Raw genomic sequence first — 20,317 nt, forward strand, 5'->3', positions numbered from 1 at the left:
TTGAGTAACATCTAATTCATGTGTCTTCACTGTCAAACTCCAGTATAAACACTGAGCAGTCCACGGTTTCTTTCGTTTATTTTCATGAACAGAGCAGATTTATCATTGGCTGCCAACCAGTCAGATGTGAGGGTGTCACTGAACATCAGACACTATTTTTATACCTGTGAATACAAGGAGAGCAAAAGTCTGCACCTCGAAGTGAGTAAGTCAATCAAGTGAACTAACCTCGCCAGCGAACGTGCGCTCACATGACAACTGCTGAAAAACAAGAAGGTGCAAAACCCCCCCAAGGGCAAAGTGGAAATTGTGTTCAAAAATAAAGAATATGACGTTTCAGGGTTTTGATCGTCATCAGATACGTGGAGGGTTGCAAGATCCAAACGTCACACACGTCTTTTTCTTTCCTTTTTTTTTTATAATCAGATCAGCTGTTTATTTTTGGGCTGTACCCCCGAATTGAGCTCAGCTTTTTGGTTTTCACCAGCTTAATCTGCAAATGATTCACACCAGAAGGACGTCTTACAGTTTTAGACTTGTGCTTAGTGGCAAACATTGTGTGCAACATGACATACGCACATTAAAACTGAACTGAAAATGTGAAGAAGGCTTGCAGCTCAAGATTTAAAATCAAACAACACACCCTCATGGGGCCATGTTGTGTGTCTTAAGGCGCAGTGATTGACAGGTCACTGGGTCTCCTGGGGAAAGTGGACTGCAAAGGCCAAAGAAAGCCTCTTGGCTGTAAGTGCATCAGAGATCCACAAGTACAGCTCAGGCTTGTGTTGGTCAGTGAGCTGCCAAGGAGAGCAGGAAGCTTAGGCCAGTGGGACTTACTACATGTGACTAATGAGTTTGCTGAAACCCTTTAAAACAGCAGTGGAAGGAGCCAAATGTGCCATGTGTCTCTGCAAATCAACAAAGAAACAAATGTGCAGCACACAACTAGAAAGGATGATAAACTTGAGTACATTGGATATAATACTGACAGCATCATAGATTTCAAACGCTTCATTGTAAGTCTAAAGAAGCATAGTATGTCACAAAGTCTCTGATTTCACAGTAATCATGGATGCAAGTGCCCCATGTGTACATTGTCACACGTGCAGAGGTGTGATGATCACGCCGCATTGTGTGAAACCTCAACTCCCTTCCCTTGATGTGTAGCTTTTTCCAGGAGAATCGGAGTGAGAGCAGCCTGGTGGAAGGAGATGTCTGCGGAGGGAAGGGATGCGTCACTGGATTAGTGCCTGAGAATCTTGTCCCAGCCTCTTCCTCCTGAGCTGCTGAGACGCCTCCAGAAAGGGCACGACACTCACTGCTCGCTTTCCCTCCACTAAGCCTTCCACATGAGCCAGCCAAGCCTTACCTCCCCTCCAGGATGAAGAAAGAAAAGAAAACGCATGCTTTGCTGTTTCTCCTCCTGCTTCAATTCACCTTGGGTAGGCTTTTTTTTCCTTTTTCTTTTCATCTTTGTTTGTGGTAAAGACTTCTTGCCTTGCTCTTATCTGGTTAATCCCCTAACACACTGGGGGCTTGTACATCTTAGTGTAGACTGCTCTTGCTGCTTGTACTTCATATTTAAATGTGTGGTTATGTGTTTGTTTGTATTTTGATAGTAGTAACTTAAATACAAACCTGTTCATAATCATGCCCTTCCTCCTCCTCCCTGCTTTCGGTTCCTGTCCTTTTTAGCAAGTGAGTGCAACAGTTATCACTTAACTACATAAGCATTTCCCTTAGAACAAAGTGTAGATACATCTATGTGACTTGTGTGACATTTGTATAGTATATGGATCGGCTTGCTAATTTCTATTTTACTGGAATAACTTGCGGCATGTTTATTTGTTTTTCCTTAAAGGGCAATCAGACTATGCTCCATATTTTTATGATAATGGACCAAGCAGTACAAATGGGAATATGGCCCTGTTCAGCATCTCTGAGGACACACCAGTTGGTAGGTCTCACATGCAAGTCTGATGAGGACTTTAACAGTCACTTTTTAATTTCATTCTGAGATGATGTTCAGTGTAATTTAAAGGTGTTTATGTCACAGCTATGAGTCTCCAGTTAATCACTGTAATACCTTTTGGATTGTGACGTACGTCAAGACCTACGGGAAGAAAACAAATGGGCGGTGGCTCATCATGACCTGATTATCAAATGTGTCATTTACACTGAATAAGAAAACACATAGAAACTAAAATTAAATTAAACAAAGGCATTTGCACCTTCACTGCATGATTTTAGTGGATGTAGAAATGTCCTGTTTAGGCTGCACTGATTCTCTGTTTCGGTCTGTCATTTGTTTCCACATAGGTACACAGATATACATCCTGAATGGCACAGATCCAGAAGGGGACCCGGTACGATATGGTCTGACTTTTGAAAAGGGCTCCAAAGAATATTTTAGGGTGGAACCCAAATCTGGAAACGTGACTCTAATTCAGGAGCTCGACAGAGAGGTGAGCCTTTTAAAGAGACTCATGTTTTGAAAGTCTGTCACCACTGTGGCTCAGCGTGACATTTACCTTTTTCTTTGTAGAAACAAGGTGAAATCTCACTTCTGGTGAGCATCACAGATGGAAGAAATAAAGTAAGTTCTTAGTATTTATATGATACATTTTTGTTCATACTGACTTGTGAATGAATAACACCATTTTTACTTTCATAACCTCCAGCCCATCATGTTTTTACAGTTGTGGCTATAACATTATAATAGTGAATTAAAACAAAATAAATAGATATAAACATATACATATACAATATCTGCTCCTGCAAAATATGTGCTATGACAGAATGGAAACAAACAGCAGGAAACTTACTATAACTACGATGTGGACTTGAGAAATGAATGTATTTAAATATATAGAATGATCTATTTGTGATCACTTCCAGTTAATTATTTGTTGTAGTGATTTTTATTTGTGGTTGAGAGTTTGTGTTCCTGCTTTCAGGTTGTTGAAACAGTGAGAGTGTTTGTCACGGACGCCAACGATGAACCACCGGAATTTCAAAACCTGCCTTTCATCATTGATATCCCAGAGGTGCAGTTTATCAAGCAAATACACCTTATATAATATAAGTGATTCAATGAAGCCCTTGCTCTAAACCTTACAGCTGAGTCAAAAAATAATAATAATAATTGTGAATAAAGTGGGTTTCATTGTTATAAAATGTTTTGTCTCTTTATCAGGACACTACTCCGGGAAGTAGCATCTACAGAGTCCAAGCCGTGGATAAGGATATGGGCTCAGGAGGCAGCGTCTCATATTATCTACAGGTGACTTTACAGCTTCATTGTTATGCAGATGATGCACAGCTGTAGTAAAGTAAAACAAGGTTCCCCAAGGCTGTTTTTCCAAGGTTACCACTAAACTGTAGGAGCACATTGGATGATTCATGTTGATTTTTTTAAGCACTAAATCCTGGTGCTTATTTTGACTCAAAATTTGATTTTCAAACGAAAAGATTTATCCACATGTTTCTGGTTGAACTTTGTAACAAAGAAAATGTAATTCATACTTTTATTTTGTCTCACTCAGTCTACTGCATCTATCTTTACTCTGGCATTAAGCTAAAAAAAAAAAGAAGCTCTCTCCAAAATGCAGCAGCTAGCCTTTTACAGCAACAAGTGCATGGAAAAGTGACCTAAAGTAACCTAGGCTAAAACAGTTACAGCTATTTTTGGTATTTGCACGTGACTTCCAGTTGAATTCAGGCTCATTTGTAAGATTTTACTAAGCACACATAGAGCTGTTAATAGCTTGGCTTCAGCCTGTACCTCTGGACCTCTTAACTCCTGGACCCTGGACTTCACCCTGAAGTCTGCCAACAAGTTGATCCTCTCAATTCCCAAAACCTTATTTAATAGCATGAGCGAGCATTTCTTTATTTATTTATTTTTTTAGTTTCTATTTTCATCTTTTTACTCTTTTGCATTTACTTTTTATTGATGCTCTTTAATCTTTAGATTCAATTTCCACTTTGTAATCCATTCTTTAAAAAAGCGTGTTATTTTTATCATTGCGACTGCACAATTGTTATCCTCATGGTGATACTGTTAACTGGCTTGGTGTGGCCCTAACATGGAGGGTGTAAGACCAGAGGTCGAGCTGACATCATGAGAGCTGTGCCGCCATGTGGAGGAAGGAAAAGGGCATTTGAGTGATGGGAGAGTGTTTGTAGGGGAAAGATTAATCTCATACCAGAGAGCAGTCTGAAAATGGTGTTACTTTAGTGGATTAAATTTCAATTACATTTGAGCAAAGCATTGAAGGCTTAATAAGGGCTTAGGTTCGGTCCGGGCCAACAGCTGACAGCACAGTACTTGTAACTGTCCATGTGTTAACTATGTGACAAAACTATCTCGATGGAGGAGTGTCGAAAAGTGATTAGAAATTGGCTTGATTGCACTCGATGGCTGACTTCAAGCGAGACTGAAACATGTGTCTGCTGTTATCCTGTCAGACCTCCCCATTCGCCAAGTTCACCATCGATGGGCACAGCGGGATCCTTAGAGTCAAACCAGGCGAGACTCTGGACTACGAGACCACCCCGACACATTTTGTGACGGTGGTCGCAAAGGTGAGAGGTCGCTGTTAAACACACATTCACCCTGTGAGCAACAGGTTTCAGATTCATCCATCTTATCAACATTCAAGTCATATATTTTTGCCATTTGTTGCATTTGATTACATTACTTTTTGGGAGTTAACACAGCTTGATGCCGAGACCTAAACTGGGGCATTAATCAAATATTTGCTAAAACAAAAAGTTTTTGAATAACCCCCAATAACCTTTCTCTTATTCTGGTGGTCTTCAAATTAAAATTACTCGGAAACTGGAAGGTTTTTAATGGTGTGCGATCTACTTCTGCACATGAAACAAGGCAAAACAAAGCAGCGCAGGAACCTGGAGTCCTGACGGTGTTGCTCCCAGTGGGACTAAACTGAAGTGTACCTCAGCTCTGTGTGTCTGTAGACTAATGTTCTGTTGATATATGACACTGGGTAAATAGCATCAGATACTCAGACGTTAAAACCATGATAATATACAAGTATAACATTTTTTGGTTTAATCGTTTCCATCAATTCAGTCAGTCAGTTGAACTCGCTAATGGTTAAACTGAGAGAAGTCATTACTGCGTTATATCCACACAGAGAACGGTCTCTGCATCTTTCGCACTTACTGAAGCATGAAAGCATCATTAACATAGCCATGCAAATGGAATTACAGATTCCAGTGTTTCCAATTATATTGAAATTGAGGATGAGGAGATTTACATCCAATTTTAAAGACAGTGAAGCATCCTACCAACGTGCCTGATAAAATCTTACCAAACCATTTTGAAAATAAACATATGTACTGCCAATATTTCATTTTATTTTGTGATTTTATTTGACTGGTTTATAGAAACCAAACTTCTCAATTTCAAGCAAAGGCATTTGGTTTCTCCAAGCCAGTGGAAACCTTTAATCTTAGCTATTTTAATTTTATTCCAAACATTTAGTTCTGTTAAAAGAGTAAAAACAGCTTTTGGTTAAAATAGATATTTTCTTTAAAAAGAACTTGTGGTAGCAGATGCATATCATGGGCCTGCCCACTCAAAGATCACATCATTTCAAATGTGAAATGAAAATGTCCATAACCACACCTTTGTTATTTTATCATACATTTCTTTGGACAGAAGAATCAACTAAATGTGTGGATAATGATTAATTGTACATTTGTTTTCTCAGGATGGAGGAGGAAAGTACAAGGGGAAACATCAGGTGTTGACCTCCACAGCCACTATAACAGTGAATGTAATCGATGCCCAAGACATGCCTCCATGCTTCGTGGGAACCCCTTACTTTGGCTACGTCTACGAAGTCTCAGTTCCTGTAAGTCCTCCTCTGATTCTCTACACAACATAACGGCGATCAGGGCATTGATTTTGTTTACAAAGAGTTTCTTTTTTTCTTCTTCTTTTCCCAGGGTTCTGAAATATTCACTGTCTATGCTAAAGACGGAGATCAAGGCAATCCTAACCCCATACATTATTCCATTATGAATGGTAAGAAACATAGATCAAGAGATGAATTCCAGTGTGAGCTGCCTTGTGTACTGTGTTTGTTGTTTGTCACATTTACCACCTCTGTCCTCACCTTTCAGGTAGTGATGGTGTCTTTAATATAAATAGCACCAGTGGATGCATCACCCTGACAACGTATCCATCTCTGCTGAGAAACGAATTATATGAAATTATAGTCAAGGTAATGTTTAATTCATCATCTCATATAAGGTGATTTGCTTTTACCGCTGAATTTGTTGATGGGTGTAACTTTTAACCCCAGGCATCTGAGGTCGGACCAAACGAACAGCCGTCTGATGACTACGACATCACCACGGTAACAGTCCGGGTGGTGGATCTCAACAACCACCCTCCGACCTTTTACGGAGAAAATGGACAACAGAGCAAGTTCGAGGTCACCATGTACGAGCATCCACCTGCAGGGGAGATCCTCCGGGGCTTTAAGATCACCGTCAATGACTCCGATCAGGTAGCTTTATTCCCACATTCTCACTTTAGATGTACAGTGATGTGCTGGACAAGAGCTGGTTTTCGAATAATTTTCTACTGAATGCTGCCTTGTCATGTTGAGTTTGCTCCTCTACTGACAGATGCACTAATACCTCTGGGTACAATGTTGCATAAATATCTGCCCAAATGCCTTAAAGTATGAGCACTTATACAACACCATTTAAAAATGTTCATAAAATCTGTTCATTAATTGAAGATGAAAATGTTGCTCATGATGCCTTCATGTTTATTCTCTCCCTCCTGCCTCAATGATTCCTGTTACATTATCTGCCACATGTTTTTAAAATCCCCCCCCACGTTTGCTGAAGTCATCTTGAGTCTGACGAGCCTTCCTACATTCCGCTGTTTGTTTTGCTGTGCAGGGAGCAAACGCTAAATTTAAACTGAGGCTTGTGGGGCCGAGCCGCGTGCTGCGAGTGGTTCCCCAGACGGTCCTCAATGAAGCACAGGTGACCATCATTGTGGAAGACACATCTGGCATCGACTATGAAAAGGGACCAACCCTTTCTTTTAAGGTTAGCCTTACTTACCTAAAACTGACAGCAATATTTCACGATGAATTAAATGTCTCGTTTTCTCTGACCAGCAGCCCAAAATCCAGAGATATTTATTGTTGAGAAAAATTGTTGTTGATAAATTTTGGCTATGCTCAAGAGATGGCGAAGGTCTTTCCGTCCGTCACTTTGGTCCAGACTAAAATGTCTCCTATATCCTATAACCACACTTTGCATGTGTCTGTCTACAGCTGCTGGCAGTGGAGATCGACACTCCTGAGCGCTTCAGTGCGACAGCTGACATAGTCATCAACCTGCTGGACACAAACGACAACATCCCCAAATTCACATCCGAGTATTACATCGCCAGGGTCCCTGAGAACTCTCCTGGAGGCTCCAGCGTTGCGACTGTAACGGTAAGTCAATCACGATTAAACTCTGCTCTGACCTAACCAAAGTGATTATATAATCCATCAATCCTCCAATGAATGCATATTACTCGATGCAGTTCTTTAGGGGAAAGCAAGGTTCTCACCAGGGGGGGCAAAAAAACAGTCAGCGGTCCCTGGCTTTGTTTTTGTTGTTCCTCATTATGAAATCCATGTCTGCATGTGACATCCTGGCATGTGCTTTCTGTTATACCTCAGGTGGGGAGTATTATTAATAGAAATATTGGCACATTTGTCTCATCGTTTCTATTCCACTGTAGCTGTGTATCCTGCAGCCAGGCAATATGTCCAAGCTATGCAACGTGGAATAAAAAGCTTAATTTTGCCCCAAGGTTAATCATGCTGACCTACGAGTCCATCCCCACTCACAACAGGAAGAGACTTATAGCCTGCCCCACCCACTCTACATGAGCTTAAGACCCTAGCTGGTCGTCCTCAATCAGCTCCAGTAAAAAAAACATCTAAACACCTTCACTTAGCTTGTGTGTGTAACTATACTTAATTAAATTGATCAGATTGGTAGATATTCTTGTTTACAGAGTGTACCTTTTTCATACTTTATTGTAAGAGCTATAAGTATTCATCTTCTAATCTCTGTCCTTCCAGGCAAATGATCCAGATTCGGGGCCTTGGGGTGAAGTCAAATACACGATTTATGGATCAGGATCAGATTTGTAAGTACAAACCTTTCACTCCTGCCAGTTTAGGTTTGCTCTGATCAGATACTTAACTCTTGCATTTCCAACATATTTCATAGAGTGACAAGTTATTTTTATGGTACAACTCAAGGCTGCTCAGAGGTTTCGGGGTGTTTGGTAAACTCAGTCAACAGGCCACTAGTCTTGATTCTCTTTGATCGAAGAGGTTAGCAGGAAACCAGTTTGATTGGCCCCTCTGCTGCACAAACAGCCCGCTCTAAAATGGCTGCAAGATGCTGGCTAATCTCCTAATTGGATTGGAGAGTTAAAAATAGACAGCCTGGCCCGTCTCACATAGGGAGAGCCAATTAACATGCAATGTGACAGCTGGAGCCACAGAAACGGCAGCTTTGAAAAGCAAGGCAGCGTGCAGTGAAGGAAAAGTGAGAATTTATGCTAGTCTGCAGGCAGCGACCTGAGTTAATTGTGCGAAAGTTATCAGTCTCAAGGCAACTTGTGAATTTTCACAGTGAAAAACAAGATGGAGAAGACGGCTGAATAAAATGGCAGTAAGCCCAATGATGAACAAGCAAGCACAAACCTACACCAAAGGCTGTATAAATTTGTTATTTTTGCAGCCCTTCGTGTGAAATACTTACATTATTATAATACGTTTGAAGTTGTTATGAAGGCAGAACATTTTGTTTGATAAAAAATGTTGAACAATCTTGGTGAACATCGGTGCAGTCTATCACGTGGCAGGGCGTGTATTGCCGCCTGCCACAATGTCTGTTTTTAATTCAACCACTGGGAAGTCAGAAAATCTCAAATTCTATGCATAAGTTCTTTGAAAGAAAAAAATAGAAATGTCAAAATTTCCATGAGAACTGGCAAAAAGTTATTAAAATAATGTACAGTATGAAAAAACAAATTAAAAATCCTTCAAATCCAAATTGATCCGAATATTTTCTTTACTGAATCTGGTGAGAATTGGATAAAAACAAAAAAATGTCTTTAAGAAAGGGATCCAGAAAGAATGTCAAAAGGTTTTTGCCTTTGTATCTCATTTAATGTGAATGAAACAAAAAGTTCAGATGCAACCAAACATTATTAACATTTACTTTGCTGGCCTATTATAACATTTTGTAAAATGTTACTGAACTCTGTTCAGTAGTTACTGAGTTATCTGACAAATACAGCAAAAAAAAATACAAAAACAGAAATCTACCTGAAATTATAAATGTACAAACCTGATAAGACAAAACTGTAGTTACCTGGAAAAAGTAATAAAACTAGAGGTTAATATGAATCAACAGATAAATAACATCATTGGCTTTACTGATCCTCAGGGAGGAAAGTCACATGTTACAGTGGCAAAAAAAGGGATAGGAAATATGAAAAAGAAACATATTTAAAAACAAATAATTAATAAATTGTATACATCATCATCATCATCAATATATTTTTACAACATGCTCCCTGTGATAAAGGACAGAAATCTGCTTTTTAGAGTGAACTATTAAGGGAGTGAGTCATGTAGAGATTCACAGTACGTGATATAGTGTAAATATCACTTGCGTTGTGAATTAAGATGCCTATCTTAGAAACACTTGGTTCAGTGGGATGTGTTTAACACAGAATGGACAGCTGTGGCTGTGACTCATACGCCGTCTGAACCGTTCTGAACCTGCAGGTTTGCCATCCACCCGTCATCAGGCGTCATCTCCACGCAGCCCTGGACCAGCCTGGACGCAGAGGTCAGGTCTAAATACAACTTCTACGTCAAGGCTGAGGATTCGGAGGGGAAGTACAGCTTGGCCGAAGTCTTCATCACCGTCCTCGACATGAATGACCACTCTCCAGAATTTGATGACAAACTCCTGGAGAAGACCATGATCATTGGCATACCTGTCAGAGTAGAGGTACATACATGATGCTGCAACATTCTTGCATTGTACTGAAAATACATTTCAAAATCGAAAGGTAAAAACACTCTCTGTTTGTGATCACACATTTAGAGATCATAGTATGGAAGTCCAGGACTGCCAATATTAAAAAGCAATTCTCTTTACTGTAGTTTAATTTGATCCACCATCCTGATGTTGTAAAAACTCGCTTAGCAACTGAGCTTCATTCGAAACTGAATGAAGTCATATATTATAAATATTAGACTTTCGATTAATAAATTGACTTAATATTATCCAGTATGCAGGCTTTTGAAATTTTGTGTTATTCTGCTTCTTTCTACAGGCAGTAGATGACGACGCAGAGTCTCCAAACAACGTCATTCAGTACTCCATCATGACAGCCGATCCTGACAATGCATTTGATATCAACGCTGACACCGGTGAGATCAAGCTGAAGCCGTACATCAAGTCCATGGAGATTGTGCAGAACATCACCAAGCAGAAGGACTGCAAGTGGTCTCTGGTGGTCCAGGCCAGGGACAGGGGCTCTCCGTCTTTCAGCACGACAGCAGTGGTCAACATCGACATCACCGAGGCGGTAAGACCCGCTCTGACTAGCAGCATGCTTGCAGCGCTTTCTATTCCAAGCCTGAGCTGTAGATTCAAGCAGTTTAAGAGAGGATAAATGACATTGTTGTCATGCTATGCAGCTGCTAATTCAGCCTCCTTGTTTCAGCCTGCCACATTTCATTTACCTCATGTCCTCATTAACATAAACCCATATTTTTTCTAATACTTCATGTTTTCACTATGTATTCATCCTCTCACTCTTCATGACATGACTCAGCGTTTTTGGTTTTGTTTCTGTGTTGTGTATCGTGCTTTTCAGATCAAAGGTCGAATTGTTTCATACTTCATGGGCCTCAGCAAGCGTCCGCTGACTGTTTTTGGAATTTGTCTCAGCCTTGTCACTTCCCTCATTTTACTAACAATCTGCATATCCACAATCCTGTACTGTAATGCAGTGAAAAAGTCACGAATCAACCCTGAGAGTAACTACATTAAAGTGATCCGCAGAGTCAAGTGAGAAATAACTGATACCTGTTTTTTTACTGGTTTTACTTATGTCTGTAAAAGAGTACTGGAGCACATAATATGACAATAAGATATTTTATTTTCTATTTTCCATATTTTTATCCGTTTTATTTTTTTAAATTGGAAAATGTTATAAATGATATATATTTCTCATAATATAGTATGGATTTTTACGATACCATCATCCTATCTTTCACTATTTAAAATACTTGCTTTTTTTTTTTAAGAGCATGACTCGGAATATTTGTGACTAAGATGGAGCCTTTTACTTGGGATTTAAACCTGGATTTGCTCACTTAATCTCTATTTTTCTCACACAAACATGCACTTCAGTCCATTTTGGTCTCATGAACTGTCATCATTCTTCTTCAGCCCTCATCAGTCACATGCCAAAGACAAATCCTAATGCACCGCACTGCCAGACGCATTCCCGACAACTAGTGTTGTGCTTAGTTCTTAGCTTCGCATCAGCAGTCCTGTACTGTGGGACAGAGGAAGACTGAGGGTGACTGAGTGCGAGTGCGGAAGTGTTACATTGTCGGTAGACATGTTGTTTGGGCCTCCTCTGTCAGTGCTTTGCTCATCCATCTCTCATGCTTGCATGCTTCAGGCAAATGTTACGTTAACGCTTTGATTCAGTCCATTGGACTTGATTTAAACAATTTTATTTGTGCTCTTTTACAGACTCCTCTCAAGGGGCCTATGGCGGCCTTTTTAATGAAAAGTAGAGACAACCCAATGAAAGCTCTAGGCATGGTCACTGTTATCATTAGTATGTTGGTAGGGGTGACTGTTTTGATCTCTACGGCTATGTACATGCGCAACTCAAAGTCCAACAGGATCATGCCGGCACGTCGCATCATCAGGAGGCGACCCAGGGACCAGCAGCCCTGGACCTTCAAGATGCCCGGTATCACATTCAACCACCCTGCAGACAAGTTCGCCATCGGTGACCCAGAGAGAAGCCCCCACCGGAACACCGGCAACCCCCGGCCGAAGCCTCCACCCCCCAGTGCACCTTCTCTTCCCCCTCCACCTCCATCTAACACACGGCCCAGAGAGAGGCCCCAGGCGGTCCCAACAATATCTGGCGCGCTGGCCTCCAAAGGTTCAAAGAAAGCTAAATCTAGTCGCCGCAAAGAGGGAAATATAAGCTCTGCTTTAGTGTCGGAGCTTAAGATGAAGCTGGAGCAGAAAATCATCGAGAGCAACCAAGGTTATTATTAACACAAACGTCTTGTTTAAGGTTGTCCAGTCCATTCTTCGACGACTCTACTGCTCTTAGCTCATCTATTGTCGCAGAGTTCTCATCTGAACCTCGTGATGATCTGGTAGGGTGGGCCTATCTTTAGGTATAACAATGGGTAAACGGTATAAGGGTACAACAGGAAGGCTTACAGGTGTTTATGTCTTAACGTGAGATGTTAAGTGGGATTCACTGCTGACCTGGTTTAGGGAAAGAGAGGCGAGAGCTGGAGTCTGTTGGTGGTGCAGCAGGTAATTCACCACACTGCCATCTTGAGGATTACATCATCTGAACACTAAGAAGCAACCACTGTAAATTGCCCATAGAAAGGGAGAGAGAGAGAGAGAGAGAGAGAGAGAGAGAGAGAGAGAGAGAGAGAGAGAGAGAGAGAGAGAGAGGATTACAAAGATTTACTGTGTATACATAAGTTGCATAACTTCCTAAAAAACATAATATTCCAAAACTCTGTGGTGTTTTCAACACTGAATTAGGATTTCACTCAATAAATCCTAAAAAAAAAACCCAAACATGTGCAGCTGAATGACACAGTCAGGAAGAACACCACTGCTTATTATAAAGTGCTAAAGGACCTGTGTGTTAATATTTTTACTGTGTTCAGCCGCTTGAAAGCTGAGAAGTTGCTCTTTTGTATGATTACAATGTGCCACTGTAGGTTTTCACAGTAACACAAGCTGAGTTGCTTTTATTTATTTGACTGTGATTCTAGAAAAATGCTTTTATATAAATTGACATGGGTCCAATTTAAATGTACAGCGCTGTATTATTTTCTTTATTTTGAATACACATACTGTATATGACAAGATATGTACATTTCCCAGTTGTATCTTGCAGCAGTAAATAACAGAAAATACAAACAAAACCATCTAACTCCACTCATGGGATATTGTTGGTAAAAATGAGTCGTCTGCTTGAGATTTTCAAGCTCAGATTGCATGTATATAACTTGCTTGGACATTTCCTTTATAGATATACATGTTTATATGTAGAATCTGTGTCGAACATTTAGGGTCCACATGCAGTTACTTTCCATGTTACGCTCCAATGCCTTCAAATGTAGGCACATACAGTTTAATCTCTGTAATAAATATCTTGTATCTGACTATATCTTAACTTATAACTATCTTAAATAAGTTGAGATAAACTATATATCCTAACTGTAAATTACAATTGCCTGGTCCTATAACTTATTTGTACCGTCTTTGTACTGTCTTGATTTTGAATAAATATTTGAAAATAAATTGGTCATGCTCATGCTCCTTTTTGTCCACGGGTTAGATTTGTTATAATAGTTTTGTTTAGAACACTTAATTTTAAGTTTATATTATTTTAGTTTGATAAACTAAAGTTTTCTGTGGAGAAGAATGTAATGTTTTCAGTGTAAACAACATGGTAAATCAAAGGCAACAAATATTAATAAATAATAATATATGTAAACTCTATATTAATTTGAAATGCCAATATTCTAAACTGCAAACCAGTGCTGGAAAGTAACTAAGTAGATTTACTCAAGTGCTGTACATAAGTACAATTTTTTACTTTAGTTAAGGTTACTTTATACGCCACTACATTTGAGAAGAAAATATTGTACATTTAAATGCCAATTAAGATTTTACACAAATCCATATGTTTAACAATCTTATGAAATTCAGTGTTTTATTAAATATTACACCGGTGGTTCCCAGCATTTTTGGCTGGCGACTTTTTAAGAGAAAAGCCTCAAAGAGGGGCAGAATTATCACAACAAAACTATCTCTTGAACCTTAGAAGGGGCCTAATCCTTAGGTTTGGAAACACTGGACAAAACTGCATAACTGCATATGAAGTAGTAAAAACTGGATCCGATGCAAACAGCAACAGCAGTAAAATGCTGCTTATACATTGATGCATCAGTATTAATCTCATGTCGGGTATAATTTTATTTAGTCACAGGGGCCTGTTCTTTTACTTTTGACACTTAAGTGTGATTGTAAATGCAGGACTTGTAATTGCAATGGAGTATTTTATTAGTTGTATTGGTACTTAAGCTAAGGATCAGAGTACTTCTTTCAACACTGCTCAAAATATTATATAGTGTAGAAAAGATCTTTATACTTTCATTTTATATTCGTATATTTTACACTATCATATATAGCAATAATGAACGTCTGTTCATTTATCGGTTAAAAAATGTTTATTTATATATATATATATAGGGGCCTAATCCTTATATATATATATATGTATATATAAATAAAACAATCGATGCAGTGATGCCATTGTGGGTATGAATTGACTAAACATCATATACGTAACAAAACTAACAGAAAGCACAACACACTCTCTATTTGCCTGTGCAGCTGATGTACAGACGCTGTGAGCTCAGAGCTGTCATTAAATGGAAATATCATGTCCTGCTGACTAGGATTCAGATAGAAAATCACTTTAATCTTCTTACGAGTGTATGTATAAATGCACGGGAAAACACTGCTTATGTAACAAATCCTCTGAGTGATTGTGTAAAAAAAAAAAAAAAAAAAGAATCACAGTATGTCTCAGCATTCGTCTTTGAATTCTCTTTAATCCACATAAACCATCATTTCATTCCATTACAAGACAGAAAATCTGGAGTCTGTAAAAAGAAACAATAGAAAAAAGAGCTTTTTTTTTAAAAAAAATAAATAAATATAATGTGCTTGAGCATAAACCCACACACAATCCACTCCATTACAATTTAGCTTGGTGAAGCTAACAAAGAAATACATACAGTGTTGATTATTTACATTTTTTAAATTTATGAGTACATGTCTTTGTATTCAGTATCAAACATTAAGAAAAAAAGTGACTCAAAGAAATATCAAATGCATTTTAGCACAAACCCCCCCTGTACAAGTACAAACTCTCCCTATAATACGGAAGAAAGGCATCTCCATTTAGAGCTGATAGCTTGAAATTTATATTTACAGGGTGACTATATACTGAATATATACTCAGTTTGTGCCTCCCGCATATTACCATTACATTCAAGTCACAGAGCTACAGTAAGCATTCAGTTTTCTGAAAGATAAATACCTGACTGTCTTTGACAAAACCTAGTAGATCATTTAATAAAACTTACTGCCATTCTCAAGCTATTTCCAGTATCAGAGGTTCTTATCACCATCTGGATGCAACAATACTCTGTTTGCTTCACTGAAAGAAAAAAGAAGATTCTTAATCTGTTTCCCAATGTGATGATAGCTGGAAATGACATGTTCTTGCTCAATTTGTACAACTTGACCCAAATTTGAAGAATTCACTATCAACTATATTTTTCCTTATTGATGTTTCTTTCTATTTTTTCCCCCAAACAAAATAAAATACTAATATTAATTCAGATGGGGAGAAAAGTCTTTGAGGGTTCAAGGAAATAGCACCAAATTTTGTCAAACTGCCTTTTGAGTTTTTTTAAAAATCGCTACGTGTTTCTTTTTCAGAAAATCTGATGTGTAGCACTGCGATTAAAAATGTAATACTAAGACATGAGAGGCACAAATTGAGGATACACTCAGAGGTATATATACTATATGTACAGTTCTTGACTTTGATTCTAGTACATATGAGCTGCACTCCCTCCTTTGGGCCTGTCCTCAGATTTCCCCCTCTTTTTTGGCTTTTCCTCCGAGTCCTTGCACAGGCCTTCGTCACTGGTTGCCTGCAGGCTGTCAAAGGTGCCCTGCCTCTCCGTCCCCTGCAGGTTCTCTCTGTGCAGCCTGTGCTTCTTCCACAGATCCACGCAGCGCTCCACACAGCTGAACCTGGCCTCTGTGGTGCAGGCAAACATGCCGGCCGGCACTGCCAGCACCATGGCGCACACAATGACTATAATGTGGATGAGCCTCTCTCTTTGCTCCAGCTCACTGATGTCACTTCCTGTCACAAACACGATGCACTGGCCTTCCTTCGGCGGATGGTTCTTCAGGGTCACACACACCTCGTATTTGGTGACAGGAAGCAGGTCACTCACTGAGTAGCTGTGAATGCCGGGGCCAATGTAGATTGTGTCCTTTTTAGATGAATCATATTTGCCAAAGTGGATGGTGAACCATGTCTCTGCAGGGTTGTCTGTCACTGCATACCACTCAAGGGTGATACCATAAACTGTCTGCTTGGCGATGCGGATGTCAATGTGGGCATTCTCATCAGACGACAACATGGGGACAGGTGGAGGGAGAGGAGCAGAGGTGTTGGAAGAGCTGATGTCAACCATAATGCCGACAGAGGAGTTGCCAATGAAGTTGTTGGCCATGCAGGTGTAGAGTCCTCGGTCTGCCAGGTGAAGAGAGGGAATCACCAGCTGGGAGTTGACAGTCTCTGAGTCTATGTGAGTCTCTGAAACTGAAAGGAGAAAACAGAGCATCAGAGTGGACTGCTTTTAAATCAGAGGCTTGTTTAGGTCTGGTAAAAGACATGGTAAGGTAACCTTCAAGAAGGTATTGTTGCCACATGTTCTCATAAAGCAGATGTAGCCGAAAGGTTCAAGATATAAGTGCTCCCACAGCAGGTTCACAACAGTTTAATGGATGGCTGTAATAAAATAAAAATAAAAATCTTACCAGCAAATCCTCTTATAATCTTCAGACTGTATATCCACTGAATGGTCGGGCCCGGCCTAGCCTTGACTAAGCATGTGAGAGTTGCATTTGCGCCGAGAGGTAAAGTGATGTTAGTCTCTGGGGCAGAAGCCACTGGCTTCATACATGTTTTCAACTGGATCTCATGGAAAAACTTGTCTGCTTTGGAGACGGGCCCCGAGCACATCAAATAAGAGTTCATCAGAATGATGGGAGGGCCGACTGTCCTGATGAATTCAACAAAGCCTTTGAGGCGACAATCGCACAACCAGGGGTTGTCATGTAGCGCCAAAACCACATTGGAAACCAGCCCTTCTTTCCCCCATGCTTTCTCTGCAGTTTGGTAAAGAGGCCAATTCATGAAGACATCTTTGGATATGACACTAAGATGATTGAAGGATAAATCTAAGTAGGTTAGGGCGGGTAAGTGTCTCAGGGCCTGTTCAGGTAGGACATCCAGTTGATTGTGCTTCAGGTCTAAAATCTTGAGTTTCGGTGTGTCCTGAAAGGCTGTCCATGGAATTGAAGTCAACTTGTTCCCTTGTAGCCTGAGCTCAGTCAGTCTGGAGAGCCCCTCCAGGCTTTTAATGTTCATCAGGGTGATCTCATTGAAATTCAGCCAAAGGAACTCCAAGGGACTAACTTTGGAGAAAGATCCTTGTGGTAACTCAGTCAGGTGGCAGTTTTCAATTCGGATTTTAGTGAAATCATGTGGAATATCCTCTGGGACTTGTCCCATGGAGGTTTCCATACATAGTAAAGACCTAGAATGGTAAGACAGGATATGTTTAGACAAGAAAACCTTATGGCAAGTGTATATTTTATCTTCACTGCTAATTTTCACACAGCAATTACACAAATTTATGGATACTGTTCTCATTGCTTAGCAGGTTACATTTAAGACAACACTCATGTCTAAAAAGGGTTTATGGCTAAAACATAACCTGTTTTTAAAGGTTTGTATAGCTTCAGTGGTAACTTACCTTCCCAAATTATCATCTGTGCAGGAGCAGCCAATCACACAAGTTGACGATCCAGGGGAGAAGAGATAAGATACCAAAGCGATATATAATGCGACATAAAAGGTGTCCATATTCCTGAAGGAGCATATGAAATAGGCCTGTGAGTGCAGGACATGCCCATGGGTTGCGTGGAAGAAAGCCTATTACCTTAATCTTCCTTGACGTAACAGTTAAGACACCAAATAACATTTGAGACACACAGAAGAGTTGTATTTATAGCGATGGTCCACTTTGTCTATAGAAAATATTGTCTGATCTGCTCAGAAGCACGAATTTTGTGCAATCCAGTTCATGTGAGTGATTGTTGATTGTGCTGCTCTACTTTCAGGTATGACCCCAAAATGCTTTGCATCAGTCTAATTTAATTTATTTGTCCCCCACCAAAGAACACGCACAGATATTAAGTGGGCCGGAGCCCGTCAGGCTTAGCAGCAAAGAGAGGGAGGGCTGAAGAGAGACAGAGAGACAGATGTCTGGAGGACTATAACCTGACCTCAATAATCTGTACACCCTTTGTCTCTCAGGTTGTTAAAGGCTGAAATTTTCCTTCATTGCCCAAGCTTTTTATGAGCATATGTACTAATTTAACAGGTAAAAAGATTAATCAGATATTCTGCAATATAGGCAACCTCCCAATTATGATATACATTATATAAATATTTGGTGATTGCTTATTGTTTATGTGCTTGCATTATATATCAAATTAGGACATTTGCCAAAAAGCCTTTACAAAGTTTTCTTAAAAGGGTATTTTTCTGGTCTATTTCAATATCAGATGCCTGTTCTATCTCAAAGGACAAATCAATCTATGCCCTGAAGTTGATTTAGGTTTCTCATTCAGAGATATACATGGATATGAATCTATCAACACATTTGTATACTAGGTTCTTAAGAATTTCATTAAATTGTAAACCTTTACAAGAGAACACTAGTGTTATTGATACTTCCTTTGTTGCGTTGTTGTGTGGCACCAACGACACCCCTGTCGAACTATATAAACACATTATCAAGGCCAGTACAAGACATAAGAAAAGTGGCTCCTTAGAGCAACTGTGTCAAAATATCCCACGAGATAATTATATATACATATGATGTTTTTATGCCTTACTATACTTTGACGTTTTTTTGACGTTTGAATGCCTTACTATACTATGACCTTCTATGCCTTAGAAAACTATGACGTATTTTATGTCTTACTATACGTTTTTATGCCTACTAAGATGTTTTTTTGTATTACTATACTATGACTTTTTTATGTCTTACTATACTATGACATTTTTATGCTTTACTATAGTATGACGTTTTTAAGATGTATTATACTAGGACATTTTTATGCCTTATTTTAGTATGACCTTTTTATGACTTGCATTTTTATCAAATTTGTCTTGTTATACTGTGACATTTTTATGCCGTACTATAATATACTATACCATGATTTTTTTTTTTTTTCCTTCTTTCATTTCTTACTATACTATGACATTTTTTATGCCTTGTCATACTATGGCGTTTTTATCCATTACACAATAACTCTTTTATGTCTTACTATACTATCACGTTTTCATGCCTTACTATACTGTGAAATTTTTATGATGTATTATACTATGATGTTTTTATGCCTTATTGTAGCATGACATTTTTATACCTCACTATAGTATGATGTTTTTATGTTGTATTATACAAGGACATTTATATGCCTTATTATAGTATGATGTCTTTATGACCTTTTAATGCCTTACTATACGATGACGCTTTTTATGGCTTACTATACTATGACGTTTTTTATGCCTTATTATAGTATGACGTTTTTATGATGTATTATACTATGACATTTTTATGCCTTATTATAGTAAGACGTTTTTATACCTTTATACCTACTATGAAGATTTTACGATGTATTATACCATGACGTTTTTATGCCTTATTATAGTATGACGTTTTTATGATGTATTATACTATGACGTTTTTATGCCTTATTATAGTCAGACGTTTTTATACTTTTATACCGACTATGAAGTTTTTATGCCTTATTGTAGTATGAGCTTTTTATGACATTTTTGTCTTGTTATACTATGACAGGCACTTTTCATGCCTTACTATACTATGACGTTTTTCTGTCTTATTATACGATGACATTTTTATAACTTTATACTTACTACGAAGATTTTGTGATGTATTATACTATGACGTTTTTATGCTTTATCGTAGTATGACCTTTTTATCTTGTTATACTGTGACATTTTTATGCCATACTATACTGTGACCTTTTTATG

At 39.0% G+C, this 20,317-nt stretch overlaps 2 protein-coding genes across 3 annotated transcripts; one reads left to right on the forward strand and one right to left on the reverse strand.

The window, feature by feature from the left end:
- Positions 1-1,089: 1,089 nt before the first annotated feature.
- LOC111660231 (cadherin-related family member 1a) lies at positions 1,090-13,674 on the forward strand. Of its 2 annotated transcripts, none has more exons than XM_023413416.2 (17): positions 1,090-1,442; positions 1,862-1,957; positions 2,320-2,465; positions 2,546-2,596; positions 2,958-3,047; positions 3,197-3,283; positions 4,471-4,587; positions 5,742-5,885; positions 5,980-6,058; positions 6,157-6,257; positions 6,339-6,545; positions 6,949-7,101; positions 7,332-7,496; positions 8,136-8,203; positions 9,861-10,089; positions 10,418-10,672; positions 11,854-13,674. In XM_023413416.2, exons 1-17 carry the CDS (start codon positions 1,382-1,384, stop codon positions 12,394-12,396), a joined length of 2,592 nt encoding a protein of 863 aa, XP_023269184.1. In that variant the 5' UTR covers positions 1,090-1,381; the 3' UTR covers positions 12,397-13,674. The 2 variants fall into 2 exon arrangements, with proteins under 2 accessions (XP_023269184.1, XP_087031989.1); XM_087175863.1 differs by having other exon boundaries at positions 1,091-1,442; positions 10,964-11,939.
- A 1,299-nt stretch (positions 13,675-14,973) lies between these two features.
- Positions 14,974-18,130, reverse strand: LOC111660203 (leucine-rich repeat, immunoglobulin-like domain and transmembrane domain-containing protein 2). Its single transcript, XM_023413378.1, has 3 exons — positions 18,009-18,130; positions 17,008-17,789; positions 14,974-16,789 (listed from the first exon to the last, which is right to left on the reverse strand). Exons 1-3 carry the CDS (start codon positions 18,116-18,118, stop codon positions 16,002-16,004), a joined length of 1,680 nt encoding a protein of 559 aa, XP_023269146.1. The 5' UTR covers positions 18,119-18,130; the 3' UTR covers positions 14,974-16,001.
- Positions 18,131-20,317: the final 2,187 nt, after the last annotated feature.

This window comes from Seriola lalandi, unplaced genomic scaffold (genome assembly GCF_002814215.2).
Source record: "Seriola lalandi dorsalis isolate HSWRI2012SDOR001 ecotype SW California unplaced genomic scaffold, Sedor1 jcf7180002054516, whole genome shotgun sequence".
Lineage (NCBI taxonomy): Eukaryota > Metazoa > Chordata > Actinopteri > Carangiformes > Carangidae > Seriola > Seriola lalandi.